Raw genomic sequence first — 22514 nt, 5'->3', positions numbered from 1 at the left:
GCACCCCGGCCGCCTGCTCGACTAGCTTATGCCCCAAAATAATTACACAGACACTGTATTCTTTTAATCACTGCTTGGCCCATTCTCTTCTAGGCTAATTCTCACATATTAATTTAACCCATTTCTAATCATCTGTGTATGGCACCCCAAGGTGTGCTTACCGGGGAGATTCTAGCCTAGTCCATCCTGGGTCGGAGCTTCATCCCAGGAGCGGGGCATGGCGTCTCTCTCTGAGGCGTCTGCTCCCGAGAGAGCTGTGGAGTCTCCGACCTCACTTCCTCTTCCTCCCAGCGTTCTGTTCTGTTTACTCCTCCCACCTATCCTCTAACCAATAAAATGGGCCAAGGCAGTTCCTTTATTAGCTAATGACCAATGACCTTCCTCCATCATCAGACCTAACTGGTTCTTCTCCAAAAGATGACTATCCTTTGGGCGATGTGAACAACACCCATTCATTACAAATCACTGTCAAGAGCAGATGGTTTTTATATATTTTCAAATATTTTATTACATTTTTACTTGTGTATGTGGGTAGTATGTGTGCAGTATATTGTGTATGTGTGTATGGTGTATGGTGTGTATATGTATGGTGTGTGTATGTATGGTGTGTGTGTGTGATAGTGTGTGTCCCACCGATAAATATACAGAATGGCTGAGACACAGCTGGTCTTCACACTGTTGTGCCTGTCACTTAACTGTGACTATAAGGAAATGGCCCAAATGTCCGGTTAGCACAGGAAGTAGGGCCAGACCATAAGATCTCAAGACCCACCCTGGTGACTCTCCTTTCAGTAAGCCTTAATCTCCTCAAGGACACACAATCTTCCCAAACACATGAGCCTGTGGGGGCCAGTTCACGTTCTAACTACAGTGTAACATGAAGGATGGCTGGGGACAGTTCTCCCTTAGGACCCGAGGAATCCCTCTGGGACTATAGAAGCTAGACACAGAGAGGAAGCCTCCAGCTCAGACCCAGCTTCCCAGCTTGACTCCTCCACGCCCTACCACCAAAGCGTGTGATCCGCAGTAGGGACCTGACTCTGAGGGCTGGGAATGACACCCCCGGCACTGGCGGGCCTCTATATATGTGGGGCCCAGAGATGTCTCGTCAGCTCCTAGGGACATAGCCTAACCATGGCACTGAGATTTTCACCCATCAACCGTATCGCCCCTGGGCGGTGACATTTTCCCCCCATGTTGCGTGCCACCATTCAAACTCTTCAGTTGCTGGTTTCATAGACACTGTTACAAATTGTTAAGATACTCAAGGGTTTTCCATTATAAACTATTTTCAGAGGGTGGGCAGGATCTGTCCTGATGCCACAGGAGTCTGGGTGATACGTGAGCGGCTTTGTCACTGAAAGCCCTCTCAATGGGTGATCTTGCTCACAGAAGCTTCACCCTTTGAGCCCCTGGAGGGGGTTTTCTCACCTTCAGTAATTGCTTGCTGATCATGTGCCCACTGGGGAGGGGCCTTTGACTTTCTCTTGGGAGTTTCATGGTCCACTGTCCTCTCCGGGAGGGAATGCTTCAACCCAGAGGAAATGTCCATGAAGATTTGAGTGCGCATGATTAGGGGTTCCTTCTAGCTCCTGCAGACATGTCTTAGAGGCCCCTAAACTCTGAATCCACACAGCATTCTCATGTGATTGACGTCTGAGTATATTGTACACCTGGACAGCTGCACACAGCATCCCTGTCTGGGCCAATGTGGCCTCTGTCTGGAGAGAAACCAGGTCTGTCTTACGTATGTCACTCCCATGTCTGAAGGCAAGAGCCGGAGCATTGAGAATGCAGTCGTATGAGAAGGGCATGGAGGTCATGGGATCAGAGCTGCGGCTGGCCAGCCACCCACCGGATCCCGGTAAGGGATTAAGGGACTGCACACTGGGTAGAAATCCTCTCTTCTACAGCTCAAGGTCTCTAAGCTGATTCTATTTCTGTTCCTCGTCATTCCAGCTGGTGTAAGGATTTGGCTTTAATACCAGTCCTGGCATCCCCTAGTCTGGATGTGAGTTACAGCCTGCTCACCTCCCTTTACAGTTGTCTACACTGTCTGACTCACCCGGTTGCCTTTGCTTAGGCTGGTGAGAAGAGAGGGCAGGCTTCAGAAAGCCAAGCCACTCTTGTGCAGGGGAATTAGGGAAAAGAACCCACCTGTCCATCTAGGGCAGTGTCTCGTAGGCCTGGACCATGGGCAACGTCGTGGAGGGCAAGTCAGTGGAGGAGCTGAGCAGCACCGAATGCCATCAGTGGTACAAGAAGTTCATGACGGAGTGCCCCTCCGGGCAGCTTACCCTCTATGAATTCCGCCAGTTCTTTGGCCTCAAGAACCTGAGCCCCTCAGCCAGCCAGTATGTGGAGCAGATGTTCGAGACCTTTGACTTCAACAAGGTGGGTAGAGGATGGGGGCATGACTCCTGGGGGAGGCCTCCAGAAGTGGGAACAGCTGGGGGCATGACTCCTGGGGGAGGCCTCCAGAAGTGGGAACAGCTGGGGGCATGACTCCTGGGGGAGGCCTCCAGAAGTGGGAACAGCTGGGCGCGAGGGGGAGCGAACGGGAGAAAAGAAGCATCCATTCTAACAGTTACTTCAGGTTTTCACTGTTTGTGAAGCTGAGTCTTATTGTGGAGCCAAGGCCGGCCTTCAGCCTATGGTGATCCTCCTGCCTCGGCTTCCAGATTGCTAAAATTACAAGTGTGTGTTGCTGTGCGCAGCGTTAGCTACCAGGGAGCCTGGGCCAGTTGGTTTTCCCAGCATCTTGCTTGTTTGGGAGGTGGATCTCGACATTAGAGGTTTGATTCAGCAGATGTTAAGTGTCTCCACTTTAGGCCCTGCGGGTGCAGCAGTAACAAGACCCACTTCACAGGGGAAAGCAGAGGTCAGAGGAGGAGCGCACGGCTGTTCTCTGTCCTTCTGCTATTTACCTCAGTGACTTCCAAGACAGGCGTGAGCTCATCCGACCTGCCTGCCACTGAGCTCCCCAAGATTCTGGTTCTGGGTGAGTGTGATGCTTATGCAGAGACCTCCAGCTCCTTGGATGTGAGGGGTGAAGTCAGAAGGGGGTGGAGAGAGAGAAAGAGAGAGAGAGAGAGAAGAGGAGGGGAGGGGAGGGGAGAGGAAAAGAGGGGAGAAGAGAGAAGAGGAGAGGGAAGGGGAGGAGAGAGGAGAAGAGAGGGGAGGAGAGGGGAGGGAGCAGGACACTGAGCTGCAGCAGAGGCTAAACTGGGTTGGGCTGGGCAGGCACACCATACCTGAGTCTCCATGATATTCTGAGTATTAGGACTGGGTACAGACTGGGACCCAAATAGCTAACTCCCAACTCCCAGTGACCCTGGTTCACCTTTCCCCATGGCGGCCTGAAGGTTCAGGTGGAGAGCAAGTTGCGTGTTTCCCTGGTAACTACCCAGATGCACTGAGTGAGACTTCTGGAGATGCCAGAAGGACAGGGAAGGACAGCTTTGAGCCGTGATTGGACCTAGGTCCAGCTCATCCGCCTGGATCTGTTTCCAGGATGGGCACAGTTGGTTAAGATTTCCATTGGAGCCAGGTGTGCTGGTGCACACTGTAGTCCCAGCACTCGGGAGGCAGAGGCGTGTGATAGAGGCAGAGGCTCTGTGATACCAGTCAGGACTACACAGTGGGACCCTGCCTTGGATGTGGGGAAGGCAAAGAGAAAGAGACAGAGTTGAGAGAGAGGCAGAGATAGATTTGTTGGAGCTCGTCTGTCTAGCTTCCAGTTCTGCACAACAGTCAGGTAAAATGATGGAGGTCCCCAAACCCACAGACCTGCTTCCCCACCTGGTGCTCTGTTGGTTACCATGGTCTCTCACGGGACAGGGGTTCTCTCAGCGATGTGGGATTACACGCCCACTGTGGTCAGGGCTCTAGGGGACACCAAGATCCTCCTGTGGTTATTTAAAACTCACTAATAGGTGAGTTAAGAGGCCGAATCGGATTATGAGCTGAGGACCAGCTCAAGGGCAGAGTCCCGGTGACCGAGAGCTCTTCCGATGGAGGAGGTGAACCACAGAGCCTGAGATAGGGTGCTGAGGGGAAGGGGTCAGCAGTGTGGACACTCCGAGTGCTCCAGGGGAAGCAGTGGTCCCTTCTGGCCAGGTTGGGAGGGGCCCAAGACCTGATCTTTAAACACACTGAGACATCCTCTCTCCACCTGCTAAGAAAGCCCTTTGGGTAGGAAGAGTCAAGCCACACACCACCCAGCTCCCCTACGTTCACCTAACCCTTGTCACACGTGTGCCGTCTCTTTAGTTTCTGTCACATGTTATCTGGAACTCAATCTTTCCCCTCAAAGTTGGGAGCTGGGTTCGGGACTCATGCTGAATCCCAGCACGTGGGAAGTAGAGGCAGGAAAATGTCCACGATCATTCTCAGCTACACGGTTACCAGTCCACTGGGATGCATGAGACCCCATCCCCGCCCCCTCAAACCCCAAATATTCTCAGCTACACGGTTACCAGTCCACTGGGATGCATGAGACCCCATCCCCGCCCCCTCAAACCCCAAATATTCTCAGCTACACGGTTACCAGTCCACTGGGATGCATGAGACCCCATCCCCGCCCCCTCAAACCCCAAATATTCTCAGCTACATGGTTACCAGTCCACTGGGATGCATGAGACCCCATCTCCACCCCCTCAAACCCCAAATATTCTCAGCTACACGGTTACCAGTCCACTGGGATGCATGAGACCCCATCCCCGCACCCTCAAACCCCAAATATTCTCAGCTACATGGTTACCAGTCCACCTGGGAAGCATGAGACCCCATTCCCACCCCCCACCAAGGCCCCCCAAACAACAGAAAAGTCAGTCAGTTTCTTGTCTCTACCCAACCTGGCTCCTCATGACCATACACACCGTCCCCTGGGGTTTTGTGCTGCTGCAACCCTTGTCCTGTAGAGCAGTGGTTTCCACCTCCCTGACGCTGCGACCCTTTATTACAGCTCCTCGTGTACTGCGACCCTTTATTACAGCTCCTCGTGTACTGCGACCCTTTATTACAGCTCCTCGTGTACTGCGACCCTTTATTACAGCTCCTGGTGTGCTGACCCCAACCACAATTTTGTTACTGTTATGAATCAGAATGTAACTATTTTTGAGACAAGTTTTTCTGAGGGGTGGAGACCCACAGGTTGAGAGCCACTGGTCTAGAGCCTGCTGGCTCCCACCTCCAAGCCAAGCCTCACCAACCCACACCCTGGTTTCCTGGTTTAAACTTTATTAAGAAAATTGGGTCTGCCATTTCTGCCTTTCCTGGCCATGGTTTTCCAATCAGAGCAGCTTTCATTTTTAGGTTTTAGTTTTGGGCTGGAGAGTTGGCTCAGCAGTAATGAGCTCCTGCCAAGGACTTGGGTTCGATTCCCAGCACCTAAATGGTGCTAATGTCCTCCTGTTCCAGATCCAACTCGCTCTTCTGGTCTTCTTGGGCAAGGTATCCATGCAGGCAATTACCCACATGTACAAAAAACATTTTTATTAATTTACTAATTCATATTTATAAATTTAAAATTTATAAAATTTGATTCCTTGTTTTCTGGTGCCAGATGTTAACTAATTCTGAGCCCCCTGGTCGGACTCTTCTTGCTGGGGTGAGTTTCAAGGGGCCAGGGACTGGCCTCGTTTATATGTGTGGTTCCAGCTCTAGGTCGGTGCCTGGAACATGGTAGGTGCTGCGTAAGGGTTAGTTATGTGAGGAAGTGAATACAAGAGAATCCTGAGCTTTCTGGGCCAATATGGATTTTATTTATTTTAGTTTTCAAAACAGGGTTTCTCTGTAGTTTTGGAGCCTATCCTGGAACTTGCTCTTGTAGACCAGGCTGACCTTGAACTCACAGAGATCCTCCTGCCTCTGTCTCCCGAGTGCTGGGATTAAAGGTGCGTGCCACCATCCACCGGGCAATAGGGATTTTATAATAAACATTAATTTAATTCAATTATTATAATGAAGAGCACAGTCAGGCATGTCAGTGCATGCTTGCAATTTCAGCACTGATCTGGCTGAGGCAGGAGAATCACCACAAGTCTGAGGCTAGCCTGGGCTGTATAACAAGACTCTCTCTCTCACACACATACACACATGCACACACGCACACATGCACACACACGCACGCACACAAACACACACATGCACGCATGCACACACACGCACACACAGAATCTGGATAATAGCCAATGTGCCTTCCCACACCAGTTATTCAGTTACTCTGTAGGCCACACTTTCTTGACCTTGACCATTGGCATCAGCACTGGGCACTTTAATAGCCTGGCTTTGAGATGGGACACATTCCTGACCACTTACTTTCAAAGTAGAGAGAGGATAAGCAGAGCTGTTCAAATGACAGCTGAGGACAGGGTCTCATAGTCTAGGCTAGCCCCAAAGTCACTACCATGGCTGAGGATAACTTTGAACTTGTTTTTGTTGTTGTTTTTGTTTTTCGAGACAGTAACAATCCTAGCTGTCCTGAAACTCTGTAGACCAAGCTGGCCTCGAACTCACAGAGATCCACCTGCCTCTGCCTCCTGAGTGTTGGGTTAAGAAACATGTACCACCACTGCCCAGCTGACTTTGAACTTGTGCTCCCCCCTTTGTGTACCCCTGTACCTGGTTTATACACCTGGTTTGGGAATCAACCCCAAACCTGAAGCATGCTCAGCCAGCACTCTGCCAACCGAGCTGCGCCCCCAGCCCTGGCTTTTGTTTATGTGACAGAGTCTCACTGTGTAGTTCAAGGCTGGCCTTGAACTGTGTCTGACCCTTCTATCTGTGCCTGGGTGCTGGTGTTACAGGTGTGAGCCACCAGACTTCATTATCCAAGAGCCTAGCTTTATAGATAAAGTTTTATTAGAGCGTACTAGACTCATTAAGAATTACAGGGCTGGGCCATGGCTCAGTGGTGGAACGCTTGCCTAGTGTGCCCAAGGCCCTGAGTTCTGTGGATGCATCTTGGCTGGTAGACTGTTTGTGCAGCTTGCTCAAGGCGTGGGACTCAGTTCACCACATAGACTGGCTGTGATGGAGCCCACCTGTCAGCTTTGTATCCAGGAGGTGGAAGCAGGAGGATTAGAAGGTCAAAGTTATCCAGGCTACATGGGGACCAGCCAGGCTTAGAAACTGTTTGTTTTTTGTTTTTTAAAGGCTTGGGTTTCTAGCCTCAGTACTATCAAACACTTGTCGCGGCTGCACCGAGATGACAGTGGCTGCTGCTTGACTCCAGGGCCAAAACGCTGGCTCACCTGACTCTTTCAAAAGTTAGTTATTCCAGTGGGAAGACCTCTGGGTACCAGGGAGGCAAAGGAGAAGCCTGCGCCCTGCCCCCACCAGTCTCTCCAGGGTTGCACCATACACAGGTCCGGCTTGTCCTTTCAGGCTGTGTCTTAAGCATTGGTGTAAAGTTTAGAAGACCCTGTTTCAAGGTCTTCTAAATGACCAAACCTTGTCATTCAATTGTGTGGCTACATCTCTTTCAACTTCAGCTTGAGCTGGGACAGAAATGGGCAACTCCCAGGAGTGACTGTGGAATGAGATGAGCGAATGGAGATTCTCAGCACCGGAAGTCCATGGGAAGTGCTGGGAGAAAAGGACTAAGGGCTAGGGAAGCAAACCAGCCGGTAAAATGCTCGTCATGCAAGTGTGAGGGTCTGGATTTATCCCCAGCCCCCACGTGAAAAACTGAATGCACAACTATAACTTCTGTAGTAAGGAGGGCGAGCAGGCCAGCTAGCTTAGCCCCGGAAATAACAACACACAAATTGTATTCATTTAAACACTGCCTGGCCCATTATATCTAGCCTCTTCTTGGCTAACTCATATCTTGATTAGCCCATTTCTGATAATCTGTGTAGCACCACGAGGTTGTGGCTTACCGGGAAAGATTCAGCATGTCTGACCTGGTGGCTAGATCCATAGCATCTGTCCTCACTTCCCTTCTTCCCAGCATTCTGTTCTGTCTACTCCACCCACCTATGTTCTGACCTATCAGGCCAAGCAGTTTCTTTATTAATTAACCAATGAAAGCAACAGATAGACAAATGACCTTCCCACATCAAATTTCAGCCCTGGGGAAGGAAGGAGTCAGAGATAGGTGGGTTCCTGGAGCTCACTAGCCAGCAGTTTAGCTGACCGATGAGTTCCAGCTCCCATGAGAGACCCTCTCTCATAAAGTGATGTGGAGAGCAACAGAGGACACCACATCAAACTCTGACAAACACACACGCAGACATACACACATGCATGCACACACATGCACACACCACAGCTGTCCTGTAACTGAGGGGAATCATTTCACAATCTTTTACTTAAATTATTATTCTTTTTGAGATGTGTGTCTATGGTCTGATACTCACTATATAGCCCAGTCTGACTTTAAATGTGAAACAATCCTCCTGCCTCAGCCTCATGGGTTACTGCGATTACAAGTGTGTACTGCCTTGCCCATGCCACAGTCTTGAAAATTCCTATTGCCTTTCCCATCTCCCTTGAGGAAATGAGAACTCAGTGAGGCCCTGTGACTCGTCCAAGGTCATGTCTTCCCAAGAGGTGACTTTGGCCTTTTGGTTTTTCTGTTCTTTGTAACAGTAATAGAAGTGCTTATAAAAATGTTCAGCAACACAAGAAGACAAAAAGGGAAAATCAAGGTATCAGGGCTGGAGGCACACACTCTTATCCCAGCATCCAGGAAGCAAGGCGGGAAGATCCTGGGTTCTAGACCAATCTGGGCTGCATAAGACCCTGTTTATTTATTGGTATACATCAATTTTCTCTCTTCTTCAAGCGCTGTTGCATAGGGGCCTTGTTCCACCCTGATGGCCACCCTGGGGGGTATGTTGAGCAAAGACGTTGAGCTAAGATGTGTGTGAAAGCCTTTGAACACAAGACAATACCACGCAAATGTTCACTATGAGCCTGATCCTTCTGTTGCTCAGGGTGGTCAAGGTCTTGCTGAAGGCCAAAGGTCAAACAGACCAGGGAATCTCAGAGACCATCTTGCCTCAACTGTGCCGTATCCCTGCCAGCTCCCCTTGCATGCATCTGATGACAGCGATATCATTACTGATTCAGATGGCCTCCCCCCCCCCCCCAGCTCTGCCTGCCATAGGCTCCTTCATTACAGCTCCAATCTGCCTGCTTGGGTCTCTCAGTTCCCAAGTTATGGTTGGAAGTGGAGGAGCAGGCACTGCCGTTCTCGCTCTTCCTTGACATGCTGGGGTTGAGCAGAGGACAGGAGCAGAGTGGCAGGGGCCCTGGAGGATTGTCCTACAAACAGGTCTTGTGCTCCTTGAGCTGGGGATGTAGCTGAGTGGTAGCATGCCTGAGTGCTTAAGGCCCTAGGTTCAATTCCCAGTATGGCAACAACTTCATGTTACATATGAAAATCACGTGTTCCTCCATAATCAACCCCCTTCAAGACTCAGTGGAGGTGTCACCTTCTCTTGAAAGACTGTCTGAACCTCATTCTGTCCCGCCTTTGCAGAGTTGGGGTGATGATGCCTTGTGATGGCACAGACGTCTTCCCCTTGCCCCCGAAGGGACTTTGTACTGGTCATATGAGGAGTAATCCTGGGCTGGAGAGATGGCTCAGTGGTTTAGAGCGCTTGCTACTCTTCCAGAGGACCCGAGTTCACTTCTCAGCCCCATGTGGGCAGCTCATGGCTTGTAACTCCAGCTCCAGCAGATCTGACCCTTGTGCATCTGCACACACATGCACATATGCACGTGCATGTGCATGCATGTGCGCGCGCGCGCACACACACACACACACACACACACACACACACGAGAATAGATGCTGGAGAGGAGGCTCAGTGACTGATGTGTGCTGCTCTTTCAGAGGACAGAGTTTAGTTCCCAGCGCCAACACCAGGGTACTCACAGCTACTCCAGGGGCTATGCTCTCCTCTTCTGACCTCCAAGGACACCCACACGTACAGAAAACACTTACACAGACACAGACACACTAATAAAAATAAATATATCTTTAGAAATTTACTTGTCTTTGTTTTATTTTTTATTTTTTTATTTTTTGGTTTTTTGAGACAAGGTTTCTCTGTAGCTTTGGTGCCTGTCCTGGAACTAGCTCTTGTAGACTAGGCTGTCTTTGTTTTATGTGCTTTGGTGTTTTGCCATGGGTGTCAGGTCCCCAGGACCTAGAGTTACAGTCAGTTGTGAGCTGCCACGTGGGTGCTGGAAATTGAACCAGGATCCTCTGGAAGAATAGTCAGTGTTCTCAAACGCTAAGCCATCTCTCCAGCCCAATAAATAAGCTTTTTAAAGAAAGCAAACAGAGCTGTAGTGGTGCACACCTTTAATCCCAGCACTCATGAGGCAGAGGCAGGCGGATCTCTGAGTTCGAGGCCAGCCTGGTCTACAGAGGAGTTCTAGGACAGCCAGGGCTACACAGAGAAACCCTGCCTCAAAATAAAACCAAAAAAGAAAAAGAAAGGCAACAACAAACAGCGTAAGCTGACTTCCTGTGCTCTGCTGTGCTTGCTGCTCAAGCTACGGGACCTCGTTTCATCCAAAGCAACCCTGGCAGTGGGAGCCACTGCCTCTCTTCTACAGAGGAAGGCAAGAGCCATAAAAGTCTTTTGTCCCACATCCTAAAACTCCGAGATGGCCAAGAGGCAGGATGCAAACCCACACCTCCAATACCGCACTCCTGCAGGACAGGGCAACTGTTTCACTGAGCCCCGAGTTCTCCCAGTCTTTCTCAGAACACAACAGGGCTCCAGTGGAGCTTGAAGCCAAGAGGAAAGAGCCAAGCCAGCAACTCAAGAGCTCTCCTGAATGAATCACGATTCCAGCCCTGCTCTGCCTTCTCCCACCTGCTTAGGCTTGAGAAGGGTCCCTGTTTGGAAATCAAAGGGAAGCAGGGGGTGGATCTGACAGGTTTGATTGACAGCCTGTGAGGAAGATGAGAGGCAGGCAATGCTGAAGTCTCCAGAAGGACAGATATTGGTGGTGCAACGAGCTGGCTTCTGCTCCCTTCTGCTTAGCATCTGAAGGCTTTTGGATGCGGGGTGGGGTGGGGGTGTGAGGAGGAAGGATGTGAGGTGGGCAGAGGCCTTGGGGTGGGGTTCTGACAGTACTGGAGGGGCTCTGAGTAGGGTGGGCGGAGACCTCGAGTGCTTACCCCGCCTTGCCCTCTCCCCTCTGGCAGGATGGCTACATTGACTTCATGGAGTACGTGGCCGCCCTCAGCCTGGTCCTCAAGGGCAAGGTGGAACAGAAGTTACGCTGGTATTTCAAGCTCTACGACGTGGACGGCAACGGGTGCATAGACAGGGATGAGCTGCTCACCATCATCCGGGTAACTTCAGGTGCAGAGGGCTAGGCCAGTGGTGCGCCCTGGGTAGCCAAGGGCGGGTGCCCGGGCTGAGAGCGCCAGGATAGAAACGAGATGGGATTTGGGACCGAGGGATGACAGCTTTCTCATCAGCTGCATGATCTGGACCTCAGTTTCCTCACTGGCACTAAGGCATTGCTAAACCTCCACTCTTTATGCGTGTGGGTGTGTATATGTGTGACGTCAGAGCAGGGTGTCAAGTGTCTTGCTCTGTCCTTCTGTCTTTTTGAGACAGGGTCTCACTGGAGCTAGGCCCCAGCAGGCCTCTTGCTCCACGCCCACCCTCAGCCCCACGGTGACCACACCTGGCTTTTTACCTGGGCAGCAAGCACACTTTTACTGCCACCTTAGCACTTGTTTTTTTTGTGAGTCTCAGTATGTAGGTCTGGAACTCACGGAGGTCTGCCTGTCTCTGCCTCTGCCTCTGCCTCCCCAGCACAGAAATTAAAGTCATGTGCTATGCCACCGCGGTACCTCCTAGCCTTGCTTTTAATGACAGGATCTTTTTTTAAAAATATTTTTTATGGTTATGTGCATTGGTGTGAAGGTGTCAGATCCCCTGCAACTGGATCTTCAGATAGTTGTGAGCTGGGAATTGAACCTGGGTCCTCTGGAAGAGCAGTCAGTACTCTTAACCACTGAGCTATCTCTCCAGCTCCCTTAATGACAGGATCTTAAATTGTAGTGTAGACTGGTTCACAACTACTTGGCCGTATTGATCTCGAATTTGAGGCAATTCTGCCTCAGTCTCCCAAGCACCTGAGGCTACCCTGAACCGCTCTTGAGTTCTGATGAGTTCACTCTGCTGCGGCCCCCGCCATGGAGACGGATCCCCTCACTTCTGTCTGTCCTCCCAGGCCATCCGAACCATTAATCCCTGGAGCGATTCATCCATGAGCGCCGAGGAGTTCACAGATACCGTGTTTGCCAAGATCGACATCAATGGGGATGGTGAGGGGGCCGAGGAGGGGTTCCCCGCGAGTTGGCGGCATCCCTGAACAGGGGAAAGAGAGGAGAAGGAAAGGGGACCTTCTGCTGGTCACCTCCTCTACCCACCTTTGCTGTGACTCAGAACTGGATTTTAGGGATCCCTGCAATATATCTTGGGTTCTAGACCAATGCCCCCAAAGCTGGCTCTGTCCCTGCTCTTGGCAAGCATCTAGCTCTGAGCCCTGGACTACTGAGACCTCATCCTGCGAATCCGTTTTTCTCCATCCCAGGGGAACTGTCTCTGGAAGAGTTCATGGAAGGCGTCCAGAAGGACCAGATGCTCCTGGACACGCTGACCCGAAGCCTGGACTTGACCGGCATTGTGCGCAGACTCCAGAATGGTGAACAGGAGGAGGAAGACGCTGGCGACCCTGTAGCGGAGGTTGCAGGCTGAGCCTTACTCTGTGGCTTCTGTATGCTGAGGGTTGGCCCGGTGTGGTGCCTGATGTGATTGTTTTGTTCTTATCTTAGCATTACATAGAATCTCCTGAACTCAAAGGCTCTGCTTCTTTCTTTGGGTGCATAGTGCCAGCAGGGGGAGCAGTAGCATGGAGACGAGAGCCCCACACAGAGAAAGGGCCTTGGTCCCTCCTTCCTGCTTGGTACTTTCTGGTGGTATCTGTCCGATCGGATGCCCCTCTCTGGACCCGTCATATCATCTTGCCCAGCTTCGCCGCTGTATTTCCCAGGCCACTTCCTTTTGGGTTCGGGAGCTCTGAGGGAGCTCCTGATCTCTGAGGGAATCCCGGCATCTGCTGACGCAGCTTCAGGCAGTCACATCTTGCCCTGACCCTGGAGCCTGTTTGTTTGGCTTCAAGTGATGAACAAACATTATTGAGCATCTACTGTCTGCCAGTGTTAGACAAGGCATCCTCCAGCCATGCCTCATCCACCTCCATGATTTGGGGGAACAAATCTCTTTTCCTAACTGGGATGCTGTTCACGTTTTCTATGGACCGTTTTTTATCTGAGTGATTTCTAAAGGAACCTTTATAGCAACAACCTAGGAAACAGGAAACCCCCAAGGGGCTGAGATACGGCTCAGCAGCAAGAGCTAGTTGCTCTAGCCGAGGACCTAGCACCCACATGGCAGCTCACACATATCTGTAACTCCAGTCCCGGGGATTGGATACCCTCTCTGGCCTCTGTGGACAACGCACACACATGGTGCACAGACATATGCAGGCAAAGCACCCGTGCACATAAAATAGAAAAAAGAATAAACAAAACAAAAAATCACCTGAAGTTCAAGTTGGGCACTATGGTGCACACCAGTGATACCAGTACCCAAGGGACTGAGGCAGGGGATTGGCATGGGTCTCAAGCTAACAGGGGCTTCTGAAACTATCTCAACTGCCCCCAAAAGGAAAACAAATAATCCCTCCCCAAGCAACAAAACAACAACAAAAACCTGGGCTTATTGGCTCATACTTGCAATCTTTGGACTCTGGAGCTGGAGGCAGGAGTTCTGGCTAGCCTGGGCTATAGAGTGAGCTCCAGGCTAGTCTGAGCTACAGTGTGGAGCCTTTCTCAAACAAGCAAAGAAACTTCCCTCAAGGTCAGTAAGTTAGCTTACTTTATTTTAACATAAAAGCACATCTACTCAGGGTAAAGCCAATATCCCATCAGGCTTGCCAGGGGGTCACTGTCTGAGAGTGATCCCAGTTCCACTTCCTGTCCCCCAAGGTACCTTCCCCAGCTGCACTGATGTGAAGGGCAGAGGAAGGCAGGAGGGCTAACCAGGGAGGTCCCAGGAAATCTACCTTCTATATTGGGGTTGACGTCTATATGATAATCTAGGACTGCCTAGTTAGCCTGCAGGAGGTTAGGGGTCCAACAGCAGTCGGAGGTAAAGTCCAGCCTGGAGTCCCAATGCATAGGTGTCTGGTTCTCCCCAGAGATGAAGAGACGGTGTCTCCATCCTTAAGGAGGCATGCGGGCTTATGGCTAGAAATGGTGGCAGGCTCCCGCTGGAGATGGGGTGAGGAGGAGGAACTAGGGAGTAGCACCCATCTGAAAACCCTTTGTTAAGCTCAGCAGACCTCCAAGAGCCAGAGGATCACAGAGGTAACTGTCTGCTGCCATCTGCCCTTGTCAGCCCTGGGGAGGACATCCTGGGGAGGAGTCTGCTCGGGTAGTGGGGCAGTCAAGATCCTTCCACATCCTTACTCTCTTCTGACTGCTCCCTACCTAAGTCTTTGCCTCCCACCTCACCTCACCCTCCAGCCGCCCCATTTCCACTGAGAACACCTAAAGATTAGAGAGAGCCCCACGTCTCCCAGCTAAGGCCCAGCTCTTCCAGGAGCAGTGTAACCGAGTTCCCCTACAACGCTAGGAAATCTTGAGAATAGATTGAACCCCGTGGGCTTCTCCAGCCCAGCAGCCATGGCTCATCCCCTTGTTCTCCCACACCGAGTTGGGTATCAGGAAGTCCACACCAAGCAAGAGTGGGCCTGAGCCAACTAGGCCAAGGGCCTCCTGATACTTTGAAAACCTGGGGGACCCTGGAGGTTTAGAAGGGTCCCCAGGCCCTCAGAACATGGCACTTCTCCGCCTTTGCTGAGTGATCCAGCCACCAGGGTTGACGTCCATCTGCAGCATCTTCATCACCCACTTGTCGCGACGGGCACCTTCAATGAACTCGGTCAGAGACAGCTGGCCTGAGCGAGGTGAGGTGGGAGAGATGGTCACAAGGAGGGGGAGCCAGGCCTGGGCTGGGAAGGCCTCCTACCTCCTCCTCCCTACAAACCAGACCGATGCCTCGGATTCAAAGCCTGTAGCTTGTCAATTCTGCGTCTAGAGGAGTCTCTTGCAACTCATAAGTTGTGTGCGTGTGCGCATGTGTGCATATGTGTATGTGTGTTATGTGCTCAAGCATGCATATGGAAGCCAAAGAACAGTTTCTGGTGTCATTCCTCAGGCACCAACTACTTTCTTCCCTCCCTCCCTCCCTCCCTTCCTTCCTTTCTTTTTTGAAACAGGGTCTCACTGTGTAGCCCTGGTTGACTTGGAATTCACTACGGAGCCCAGCCTAGCCTTGAATTCACGGCCTCCTGCCTCTGCCTCCTTCACACCATCATCATCACCATCACTATTATATAGGGATTGGGCGGGGCGCACATGCTCACCACAGTACGAATGGGAAGGTTAGGGGACAACCTGCAGTGGTTGGTTCTTGCCTTCAACCAGGGATCTAATTCAGGTCATCAGGTTTGGTGACAAGTGCCTTTATCCACAGAGCCATTTCTCTGCTATCTTTTTATCTTCAAAAAATTATTTAGGTCTGGAGAAACGGCTCAGTGGTTAGGAGCACTGGCTGCTCTTACAGAGGATCCAAGTTCAATTCCTAGCAGTCACATGGTGGCTCACAGTTGTCTATAACTCCAGTTTCAGGGGGTCCAACACTCTTTTCTGGAAGGTCATTGCACACACATGCTGCACAGACATACATGCAGGCAAAACACTCATGCACATAAAGCAAAATTAAAATAATTACTGTTATTTTCAAGCTCAGCCTCTATCAGCCACCCTCAGAAGAGCTGTACCCCACGAATGTGTGCTCAGGTGGTTTTGGGTGTCCCTTGTCATCCTTTCCCCAGCTCTCTCTCACCGTCTCCATTCTCGTCCACCAGGAGGAAGATCCTGTCCACTACCTCCTCAGGTGTGAGCAGTTGGCCCTGCTGCTCCAGGTCCAGCTCCACTCGGCAGGCCTTCTTCAGCTTGTAAATTGCCTGCCAGAGAGAAAGAGCTAGGCTCCTCTGACAGAGCCTCAGGGACCTGTGTCCCTTAGTGCCGCCTCCCTATTGCTGGCCTCCTAGTGTCATCTAACCCAGATATCCTGGCTACTCTTTGTTCATTTGACCCTAGCTAGAGCCATCTGGGGAGAGGGAACCTCGACCGAGAAAGCACCTCCAGTGGGCAAGTCTATTGGGCACTTCAGCAGTTTCGGGATTAAGGATAGATGCAGGGAGCTCACTGGCAAGCCCACTTAGTGGAACCCAAGAGCTTTAGAATGAAAGACTGTCCAAAACAAACAAACAAACAAATACAGAAAACGTGGAGGGGCTCCAGTGATGGCTCGGTGGTTAAGAACACGGGCTGCTCTTCCATTGGACCGGGCCTGGATTGTCAGGACCCACGTGATGGCTAACAACCCCCATCACTCCAGTTTAGACCTGACCCCTCCTCTGGCTCCTGAGGGCACAACACACAAGTGGGGCACTACTGTGCACGCAGTTTAGTTTGCTCTTTTTAATTTCTGTAGGTGGCTTCTTAGGTCATTGGCATTCTTGTTTTCTTTTCTCAAGTTGAATTTGTTATTCTTACCGTCACCGTTACTGTGTATGCGTGAGTAGTGTGTGTGTCAGAGGGTGAGCACGTGTGTACCATGGCGAGCGAGTGGAGGTCAGGGGACAATTTCCACACTTGTCCTCTTACTCCACCGTGAGATCCCAGGGGTTGAGTTTAGGTTGTCAGGTTTGGCGGCAACCACACAGCCAGGACATTTGATGACCCCAGATAACACATTGTGAATGGTTTCATCTCTTCTACCCCAACTCAGTGCCAGGTGGTTCCCTGTTGAACAGGACACGAGGCCCAGAAGTGAGAAGAGGGTGGGGCGCTCTCACGGGCAGATACTGACCTCCACAATGTCCAGAAGCTCTAGGCGGTCGATGCAGCCATTGCGGTCCTTGTCATAGATCTTGAAGGTCCACTTGAGCTTGTGCTCCAGAGTGCCCCTCAGCACGAGGTTCAAGGCCGCCACATACTCCAGGAAGTCGATGGTGTTGTCCTGCGTTGAGTGTGGATAGTGTTGAGGCTGCCCATCCCAGCTTCACTGCCCCCCCCCCCCCGCCCCCGCCCAGGGAGCAGGTATGAGTCCCATTGACTCTGTCCCTGGACTCCAGCAGGGCTCTGTGTCATGGCACACACTGTTCCTCACCCCGGGACCCTGTCATTCTCTGCCTCACCCTTCTGTGTAGCTGGGATGGCAGCCCCATGCCACCAGGTCTAGAGAAATGTCCCTCATCATCTGTCCAGAATTTTCTATTATAATACTGTCTCTCAACATGATTCACTTTCCATGACGACCTCCGTGCTGTGTGAGGCACATTCTGGCACAGCTCCTTCCTGGTACAGCCTCCTCCCTGTGAGGTCATAGAAACTCTGGGACCATTTCTGGGGCACCTCTGGCTGGGGTTAATCTCATCTGTGCATAGATCAGCAACAATTATCCACTGTAGCCGGAGATGGATGAAAACATCCATATAGTCAGCACAGGCTGGAGGCACCTGGGTGAGTAGCTGCTCTGGCTCTCCCTGGCTCCGCTGCACCATGCACTGATGCCTGTGTGGCAGGCCTATCCAGGCAATACGGCCTTGAAAGGTCTGCAAGCAAACAAAGCGAATCCGGACTAACAAGAGGTGGCTTCAGCTGTCCCTTACATTTTTTTGTAGATTTATTTATTTTGTTTTACATGTTTGAATGTTTGCCTGCATGTGTATATGTATACCGCATGTGTGCCTGGTGCCCATGGAGGTCAGAAGAGGGGCATTGGATAACATGGCACTGGACTTATGGATGGTGTGAGCCACTATGTGGATGCTGGTAATCAAGCCTGGGTCCACTGAACTTCGAGCCATCTCTCCAGCCCCCATTCTCCTTTATAAAACTCCAACCGCCAGGCTACTCTCCGGAGAGGAAAGGAGGGCAGAGATAGGCGGCTAAGGCAGGGGGATCTTGACTTTTAGGCCAGACTGGGCTACATAGTGAGACCCTGTCTCAAACGAGCTGGAGAGATGATTCAATGGTTAAGAGCATTTGTTCTTGCAGTGAACCTAGGTTCAGTTCACAGTACCCACAGGACAGCTCACAACCATCTATGACTCTGGTTCTAGGGAATCAGGTGCCCTCTGACCTCCCTGGGCACCAGACACACACTGCATTAATCGGCAAACAAGCAGGCAAAACTCTCACATACAAAAAATAAAATAAATCTAGAAATAACAGCAAAACTCCCAGCCCTCTGAGTAGGAACACTGGACCAGGAGTTAAGACTTGACCTTGGGCAAATAGGCTCACTTTCTTGGGTTGGATGTTTGTTTGGAACGGGGTCTGTCTGTGCAGTTCGTGTTGGCTTTACACTAGAATGCTTTCCAGGACTGGATGGCTGCACACACCCCCACCCCCACCACCAATGCACCAGCCCTCACCCTAGTTTTTTTTTTTTTTTTTTTTTTTTTTTTTTTTTTTTTGATTTTTCGAGGTTTCTCTATAGCTTTTGGTTCCTGTACTGGAACTTGCTCTTGTAGACCAGGCTGGCCTCGAACTCACAGAGATCCGCCTGCCTCTGCCTCCTGAGTGCTGGGATTAAAGGCGTGCGCCACCACCGCCTGGCTCTCACTCCAGTTTTTTCATCATTTAATTTAGATAAAAAACCACAGCCCTCCCTGGTGAGGCTCCTTCAGCCTTGAGGAGATGAGGAGGAGGTGGTCCTGTGAGGGCTAAAGTTGGCTCTGGGCCCTGTGGTGTTTCGTGACTGATCTCAGCAGAAGAGGCTCCATTGCTCTGAAACTGCTGAACCCATCACCCTCTGACTGGGACTAAGAGTGGCCTTAGACCTCACGTGGCATCCCATCGAGCCAGCTTGGCACAGTTCTTCTGCACGACCCTTTCTTCAGATTACCTGGGTATCCCCTCAATTAAGGACTTAAAATAGTCTTTATTCCATACTACAGACTGCAGGGGCCTGGGCATGGCGGCACACGCCTTTAATCTCAGCACCCAGGAGGCTGAGGAGCTCTGTGAGTTTGAGGCCAGCCTGGTCTACACGGAGAGTTCCAGGACATGCAGGACTAGATCATGAAACCTTGTCTCGGGCTGGGGAGATGGCTCGGTGGTTAAGAGCATTGCCTGCTCTTCCAAAGGTCCTGAGTTCAATTCCCAGCAACCACATGGTGGCTCACAACCATCTGTAATGAGGTCTGGTGCCCTCTTCTGGCCTGCAAGCATACACACAGAAAGAATATTGTATACATAATAAATAAATATTTAAAAAAAAAAAAAAAAAAAAAAAAAAAAGAAACCTTGTCTCAAACAAAAACCAAAAATAAAAAAACATAACACAACACAACAAGAAGGACCTCAGGACACTGAACCAGAAGACCTTAAAAACAAAGTCTTTTTTTCTCAGATAGTTCTTTCTTTCTTTTTAAAAATAGTTTACTTATTTTTACTTTAGGTACACTGGTATTTTGCCTGAATGTACGTCAGATCCCCCTGGAACTGGAGCTACAGACAATTTTGTTTGCTTGTTTGTTTGTTTGTTTGTTTTTTAAGACAGGGTTTCTTTGTAGCTTTGGAGCCTATCCTGAAACTCACCTTGTAGGCCAGGTTGATCTCAAACTCATAGATATCCCCTGCTGAGCTACAGACAGGTGTGAGCTGCCATGTGGGTGCTGGGAATTGAACCTGGGTCCTCTAGAAAAGCAGCCAGTGCTCCTAACCCCGAGCAATCTCTCCAGCCTGCCTTTAGTTTCATTTCATGTTTATAAGTGTTTTGCCTGTACACATGTGTATCACATGTGTGCCCGATATCTGTGGAGGCCAGAAATGGACTCTGGACCCCGTGGAACTGGAGTTACAGACAGGTGTGAGCTGCCATGTGGGTGCTGGGAACTGAACCTGAGTTCTCTGCAAGAGCAGCCAGTGCTTTTAACCACCGAGCCATGTCTCCAGGCACTGAATTAAAAAACATGTTTGAAGCAAAGCTAGAGTCTAAGAGAATTTAATGCAGATTTTATGTACTAGGGCTAAGAAAGAGAGAGACACTTGGGAGGATAAAGAGACACTAAGAACGTGGGTCTGGGCTTCTAGAAGGACATAGCATTGAATTAAATTAAGATTGGACCTGGGAGATGGTTCAGTCCATAAAGTGCAGGCTGTGCCAACAGGAAGACCCAAATTCCTTCCCTAGCGTTTACACAGAAAGCGGAGCATGGGGATTGGAGAGGTGGGTCAGCAGTCAAAGGCAGGGATTTGTCTTGCTGAGGACCAGAGTTATGCTCTCAGCCCCACCATTTTTTTTTTTTTTTTGGTTTTTTTTTTTCGAGACAGGGTTTCTCTGTGGTTTTGGAGCCTGTCCTGGAACTAGCTCTTGTAGACCAGGCTGGTCTCGAACTCACAGAGATCCGCCTGCCTCTGCCTCCCGAGTGCTGAGATTAAAGGCGTGCGCCACCACCGCCCGGCTTTTTTTATTTATTTATTTATTTATTTGGTTTCAGCCCCACCATTTTTAACTCCAGTTCTAGGGGATCTTCTGCCCTCTTCTGGTCACCATGGGAACTGCACTCATGTGTACAAACCCACACACAATTTAAAACCCAGAGTGCATTGGCGTCTACTTGCTATTCCTGTCCTGTGCCCCTGTGCTGACAGAGTGGGTACAGGAGGATTTATGGGCTTCCTGAACAACCAGTTTATTCTAGTTGGTAAGCTCCGGGCCAATGAGAGATGGTGTCACAAAAACAAGATGGACGCTTCCTAGGAAATGGCACCTGAGATCCATCTCTGACCTCCAAATGTACACATGAACATGCACACACAGGGATATAAATTTTAAAGCCTGGGGCTCTGGCGAGATAGATCAGAGTATAAGAGCACTGGCTGCTCTTCCAGAGGTCCTGAGTTCAATTCCTAGCAACTACATGGTGGCTCATAACCATCTGTAATGAGATCTGGTGTCCTCTTCTGGCCAGCAGGGATACATGCAGGCAGAATATTGTATATATAATAAATAAATACTAATATGATATATAATATAATTAATAATATAATAAATAATTTTTTTTAAAATTTAAAGTCTGATTACCATGTTGCATTATATAATTTAGTACCTTTTAGCTGCTGGTACCATTGAAGGGCTTAAGGAAACTGGGATTTGATTCCATGAATTAAAGCGTTGAAAAGGGGAGAGAAGGCTCAGCAGTTAAGAGCACTTACTGGTCTACCAGAGGACTGGCGTTTTTGGATACCAGAATCCTCACTGGGCAGCTCACAAACACTGGGGCTCTCAGGTATCTGACGCTCCCTTCTGGACTCATGGATGTGCGCGTGCAAACACACACATGTGCACACACAGACACGTGCACACACGCACACACAGTTAAAAGGGGCTTTTGCAACCACCCACCCACCTCCCTTCAGTGTGAAGCTCCTTCCAGCATCACAACAGGGAAGAACTGGGCAGCCTCCGTCTGGAGGACCCTAGCAAGGGGTGCGCTCATCTTTGCTAGGATGGCCTTGGGCCATCTCAGTTCCTGTGTTTAGAGCAACAGGGGCCCTATGGGGTTTGAAAAACCGTGTTCTGTTGTAGTTCTTCTGCCCCAAATGCACAGAGAAGGCCCAGGCTGTGTGCCAGTGACCTCTGCCTCTGAGGAAGAGGGTGTCGAGAGCCAGTGGGAAGAGGGGAAAGGACAAATGACGGGAGAGAGAGGATCTGGGGAAATGGTGAGGCAGAAAGGCAAGAGGCATGGACAGGAAAGCGGGAGAGTCTGAGGGGCTCGAGGGTGGGAAGGTCACAGGTCCCCCTGCAGGGCTCCTTACCCCGTTCTTGTCGAAGGCTCGGAACATGCCCTCCACATACTGGCTGGCCTCCTCATTGCCCGTGACCTTGAAGAAGTGCTTGAACTCGTGCATGAAGAGTGTACCGCTGGGACACTCAACCACAAACTTCTTGTACCACTCCTGCAGCTCCGCCACGTCCACCTCCCCATCAGCCTCCACCTGCTCCCAGCTGAACTGCTGACCCATTTCGGCTTTGCGAACTCAAAAGGCCCGGTGCGTCCTCCAAGGCCTTGGCTGACCTTAGGCGCCGGCCCTCTGTCTCCGTTGCCTTGGTTAGCCCAGCCCTTTCATGTCTCGGGGAAACTGAAGCTGATTGGTAGTGAAGGGACCTCCAGAAGGGGCGCAGCCCAGGTCAGCTTAGCTGTGTAAGACCATTAGAAGATTCCCGGAGTGCCTGACCTCCATATGGCTAAGCCTCCTCCGCCTTGCCCCTCCACAGGTCCGGTGAGAGACAGCAGTCTATAAGAACCCTGGAGTTTTCTTGGTCCCACCAATGTCCGTGGCTCTCTCACAGACCACGCCTGATTCTTGGGTT

General features: G+C 50.6%; 2 protein-coding genes across 2 annotated transcripts; one reads left to right on the top strand and one right to left on the bottom strand.

Annotated features, from left to right (window-relative positions):
• Positions 1-2111: 2111 nt before the first annotated feature.
• On the top strand, positions 2112-12749 carry LOC121451046 (guanylyl cyclase-activating protein 1). Its single transcript, XM_041656522.1, has 4 exons — positions 2112-2394; positions 11180-11329; positions 12223-12316; positions 12586-12749. The coding sequence occupies exons 1-4, from the start codon at positions 2194-2196 to the stop codon at positions 12747-12749; spliced, it is 609 nt and encodes a 202-aa protein (XP_041512456.1). The 5' UTR covers positions 2112-2193.
• Positions 12750-14878: 2129 nt separating this feature from the next.
• Positions 14879-22165, bottom strand: Guca1b (guanylate cyclase activator 1B). The gene is made up of 4 exons (XM_041656523.1): positions 21959-22165; positions 16998-17147; positions 15966-16086; positions 14879-15015 (listed from the first exon to the last, which is right to left on the bottom strand). Exons 1-4 carry the CDS (start codon positions 22163-22165, stop codon positions 14888-14890), a joined length of 606 nt encoding a protein of 201 aa, XP_041512457.1. The 3' UTR covers positions 14879-14887.
• Between the last annotated feature and the right edge of the window lie 349 nt (positions 22166-22514).

This window comes from Microtus oregoni, unplaced genomic scaffold (genome assembly GCF_018167655.1).
Source record: "Microtus oregoni isolate MIOR12 unplaced genomic scaffold, Mior012 000007F_ref0000211, whole genome shotgun sequence".
Classification (NCBI taxonomy): Eukaryota; Metazoa; Chordata; class Mammalia; order Rodentia; family Cricetidae; genus Microtus; species Microtus oregoni.
The sequence above is the reverse complement of the archived record's forward strand: the minus strand, read 5'-3'. Positions and strand labels throughout refer to the sequence as shown.

Bases quoted from the DNA above. Each gene is read 5' to 3' on its own strand.
- LOC121451046 (XM_041656522.1), top strand. From the start codon at position 2,194: ATGGGCAACGTCGTGGAGGGCAAGTCAGTGGAGGAGCTGAGCAGCACC. The intron at 11,330-12,222 runs GTAACTTCAGGT...CTGTCCTCCCAG, and splicing joins AGCTGCTCACCATCATCCGG to GCCATCCGAACCATTAATCC. The intron at 12,317-12,585 runs GTGAGGGGGCCG...TCTCCATCCCAG, and splicing joins GATCGACATCAATGGGGATG to GGGAACTGTCTCTGGAAGAG.
- Guca1b (XM_041656523.1), bottom strand. From the start codon at position 22,165: ATGGGTCAGCAGTTCAGCTGGGAGCAGGTGGAGGCTGATGGGGAGGTG. The intron at 17,148-21,958 runs GTAAGGAGCCCT...CACTCAACGCAG, and splicing joins GAGCCTTCGACAAGAACGGG to GACAACACCATCGACTTCCT. The intron at 15,016-15,965 runs GTGAGAGAGAGC...CACCTCGCTCAG, and splicing joins GGTGGACGAGAATGGAGACG to GCCAGCTGTCTCTGACCGAG.